The sequence below is a fragment of the Haplochromis burtoni genome, unplaced genomic scaffold (assembly GCF_018398535.1).
Source record: "Haplochromis burtoni strain Fernald_Lab_line unplaced genomic scaffold, NCSU_Asbu1 Contig_4289, whole genome shotgun sequence".
In the NCBI taxonomy this organism is placed as follows: domain Eukaryota; kingdom Metazoa; phylum Chordata; class Actinopteri; order Cichliformes; family Cichlidae; genus Haplochromis; species Haplochromis burtoni.
Window position 1 is genome coordinate 288 of NW_024586650.1, and position 3,908 is coordinate 4,195.

Sequence of the window (3,908 nt, forward strand, 5' to 3'; positions counted from 1 at the left end):
ATGTTGAATATTATTACACAGGAAATAAAACAACTACACATAAAATAATCACATTGTGACGCCTCTGCCTTTCTAAATGGAGGGACAGTAACTGCGTGAGTATGTAAGCGTGTAAAACTGAAGATAGAGACAAAATACTGTTAATCTGAATATCTGCCATTCCACAATTCATCTCATGTAAACAATAATGTGATGTGAAAAAAAGGCACATACCTTTGATGTTGCGTGATGAACTCTGTATTCCTCGTCCACACGTAAACGCAAAAAAGGAGTTTTAAAAAAAGTCTCAGTTTTCAGTGATTCCAAACGCCGTTTACGTGTGGACGACACAGTTGCGTTTTCAAAAATACCCGTGTAGGTGCGGACGTAGCGTAAAAGAGTTAGTAGTAGTAGTATTTTATTACTACCTGTAATTTATTGCAGGTTACTTGTATTTGCTTAATTGTTTACTAAATGTTTGAGGTGTGAAATAAACCACAATGGAGCAAAATATGGGTGTTTTTGTCATGTCTGTCAGCTGTCTTTCCCTCCTGTCTCCTGCTTATTGTCGCATCATACCCTCATCCATAGCTGTGTGTTCTGCCTGCCTTGCCTTGTCTAGTTTAAACATTTAATTTAGCAAGTTTTAACAAATAAGACAGAACAAGTGTGTTGTTCTGTCTTATTGGACTGCAAACATCATTGTATTTTCAGAGTATTCTGTCCCAAGTGTCCCAAACCGTCTAAGTTTAAAGAAGGTAGCATTCTCTACACCTGTAATTTCTTCCACTTTTGTAGAAGGACATCTCTTCTAGAGCATAGTGAAAAAAATCATCCTCTCCTTTATAAAGATTTCCCTCACAATTACCTATTGTTGAAAACTTTGACGGTCAGTGTTTTAACCATCTCTTTATGATGGCTTTTTGTTTTCACCATATTTTGTATAAGTGCCAATCCATTTTAATAATCACATCTTTTTTGATTAATTAAGATTAATTAAGATCCGCTTCGCCAGAGGTTGTTTGGTTTCCCCGATGTATAAATCCTGGCAATCCTCCTGGCACTTAACAGCGTTGTGTCGGGGGACCCGATCCTTGGGGTGGACCAGTTTTTGGCGCAGCGTGTTTTGGGGTTTAAAAGACACAGAGACCTGGTGTTTAGAAAAAAATGTGTCTCAGCTGGGATCACTAAGGCTACATTCACACTGCAGGCGAAAGCGCATCAAATCAGATTTTTTTTTAACCTATGCGACCCATATCCGATCACAGTATGACAGTTTGAACGGCACAAATCCAATATTTTCAAATCCGATCTGGGTCACTTTCGTATGTGGTACTGAATACATATCTGATGCTTTTGAAAGCGACTGCTGTTTGATGGTCATGTCGCATTAAATCCGTCTTTTATGTCACTGACACAAGACAGACGCCGATTATCAGCTCCGGAGAAGGCATCGCGAACGCTTCCTGGCCATCCAGTGAAACTTTTGGGAAGACAACGTGAACATTTTATTTGTTCTGTATAATCTGCAGATTGTGACAGAATTCAGCAACTATCCTTTGAAGCACCGCTCCTCTAAAACAGCAATAAGGATCATTATTCGGTTATTTACATTATTATGTAAATAACAAAATAACTTAAAGCAAAAATTGGGAAACGTAAAGTCCGAAGTCTTTATATTAAGGGTCATCAGTCAAACAATACTGTTTGCTCTGGATCTAAACCGAGCGCGTTGTGTGTGACATCTTCTTTTGTGCATGCGGCCGCTAAGAGCGTTCACACTAGAGCACGTTTGCTGTCGCATTTTATTTGTAGGGTGAACGAGCAGACAAAAAAATCGGATTTGATAAAAAAAAAATCGGAATTGAGCATTAAGACCAGTGTGAACGTAGCCCAAGTGTTTTCGGTGTTTAGTTCTTTTCCCATTTTGCTTTAATGTACTTGGTATTATTACCTTTCTGTTTCTGGAGTATAATTTAAGATCATTTTCCTATAAATCTCTTTATATGCTTCAATTTAAATATCCAGCATTGCATACCTCCTTGAGAAAATTTTCTTGTAACCTTTTATAGTGATGTGTAATTTGTAAAAATCATCACATTTTTTTAAACTGAGACATCCGTCATGCAATAATATAATGAACATTAAATAAAGATATAAAATTTTAAAGACAAAGCCAAAAGAAAACTAAAACAAAAATGTAAAAACAAAAACATAACAAGGCAAGGTAACAGCTTTTTCTCCTGTTTAGGAATCAGCATGGAGGACTTCATTTCTGGAGTCAAAAATAAACTGAAGAACAATAATGCTGCTGCAGCTGCTGCACAAATCAAACAATATTTAAAAGAACCCAGGAAGATTCCACTATATATCGCCATCACAGGAGAATCTAGTTCTGGTAAATCCACCTTTATTAATGCCTTCAGAGGCATCGGTGATGAAGATGACGGAGCCGCTCCTACTGATGTTGCAGAATCCTCAAAGGATCCTATACCATACTTCCATCCAGACTATCCCAATGTTTCCTTATGGGATCTTCCTGGAATTGGCACCCCGAAGTATCCAGCTGACAAATACCTGAGGTCTGTTCCATTTAAGAAGTATGACTTCTACATCATCGTCTCAGCTGATCATCTCACAGAAAACGATGTGAAACTCGCTAAGGAGATTCAGAGGATGATGAAAAAGTTCTACTTTGTTCATTCAAAGACAGACAATGACATAAATGTTGGGAAAAGAAAGAAAGACTTCACTGCAGAGGGGACTCTGTCAAAAATCAGAAAAAACTGTGTTGAAGGTGAGTTTTTCTTTTGTTAAGTAAACAATTTACTATCCCAAAGTTAGGAATTATTTATTTAGATTGTGAAAACTGTGGTTGTGTTATGTTTCTTTTATTACTCAGGTCTTCAGAAACAAGGCATCGAGTGTCCACAGGTCTTCCTGGTGTCCAGCTTTGAGCCTGGCCTGTACGACTTCCCTCTGTTACGTAAGACCCTAGAGAAAGAACTTGATGTGCAGAGAGATGCTCTGCTGCTGGACATGCCCAAAATCAACCAGGAGATCATCAGGAAAAAGAAAGAAGCATTTCAGTCCAAAATAAAATACTACTCTACTCTGTCTGCAGGTGTAGCAGGTGTTCCACTTCCTGGACTTTCTACTGCTGTTGATATAAGCATGATGGTTATAGTTGTCAGAGAATATGTAGCTGAGTTTGGTCTTGATAAGCCATCTCTGGAGAAACTTGCTGCCACCACAGGTGTGTCATACACTGATCTGCAGTCTGTCATTAAATCAGAACTGGTTAAAGCTCAAGTAACTGCTGATCTCATCATGAAATTGTTGCTCTCACTTGCAAGCACAGCTGCATTAATGGCAGCAGAGGAAGCAACCAGATGGGTTCCAGTAGTTGGACTTGTAGCATCAATGGGCCTCTCTTTCTCCACAACTTCCAAAGCTCTGAATTATTTCCTTAATGAGATTGCTGAAGATGCCCAGAGAGTGCTTGAAAAGGCCCTGGGTGGAATGACCAATTAATAGCATTTAAGTTCAGCGTAAACCCAAGCCTTTTCTGTGTATACTGTATTAAATTGGTTCCAAATTATTAATGGAAATCACATTGTTCTTGATAACGAACCCAGAGTTGTGCAGAGTCTATGATGTAATATGGTAAATAGAAGGTGTGTAGAACTGTTCTGTGACGTCACTGCCCTCCATTGGTCAGGAACTACAACACAAAGAATACAGATATGAACCATAATGTTTGTTTTCTGCTTGTTATTAATAAACACAAATGTGTGTATGATTTCGTTAAAAAACAAACATTAGACTGCAGGGCCCTGTTTCAGGAAGCCGGTTTAGTGGAAAAACTGAGTAAGTATACCCTGAGTTAACGAAAACTCTGGGTTTTCGGTTTCACAAAGCGAGTTCAG

At 38.5% G+C, this 3,908-nt stretch overlaps 1 protein-coding gene across 1 annotated transcript; it reads left to right on the forward strand.

The window, feature by feature from the left end:
* Positions 1–2,228: 2,228 nt before the first annotated feature.
* On the forward strand, positions 2,229–3,778 carry LOC102304487 (interferon-inducible GTPase 5; the record flags this gene model as incomplete). Its single annotated transcript, XM_005953420.3, is given in 2 exon segments — positions 2,229–2,776; positions 2,882–3,778. Coding segments are annotated over 2 exon segments (1,170 nt in total). The 3' UTR covers positions 3,514–3,778.
* Between the last annotated feature and the right edge of the window lie 130 nt (positions 3,779–3,908).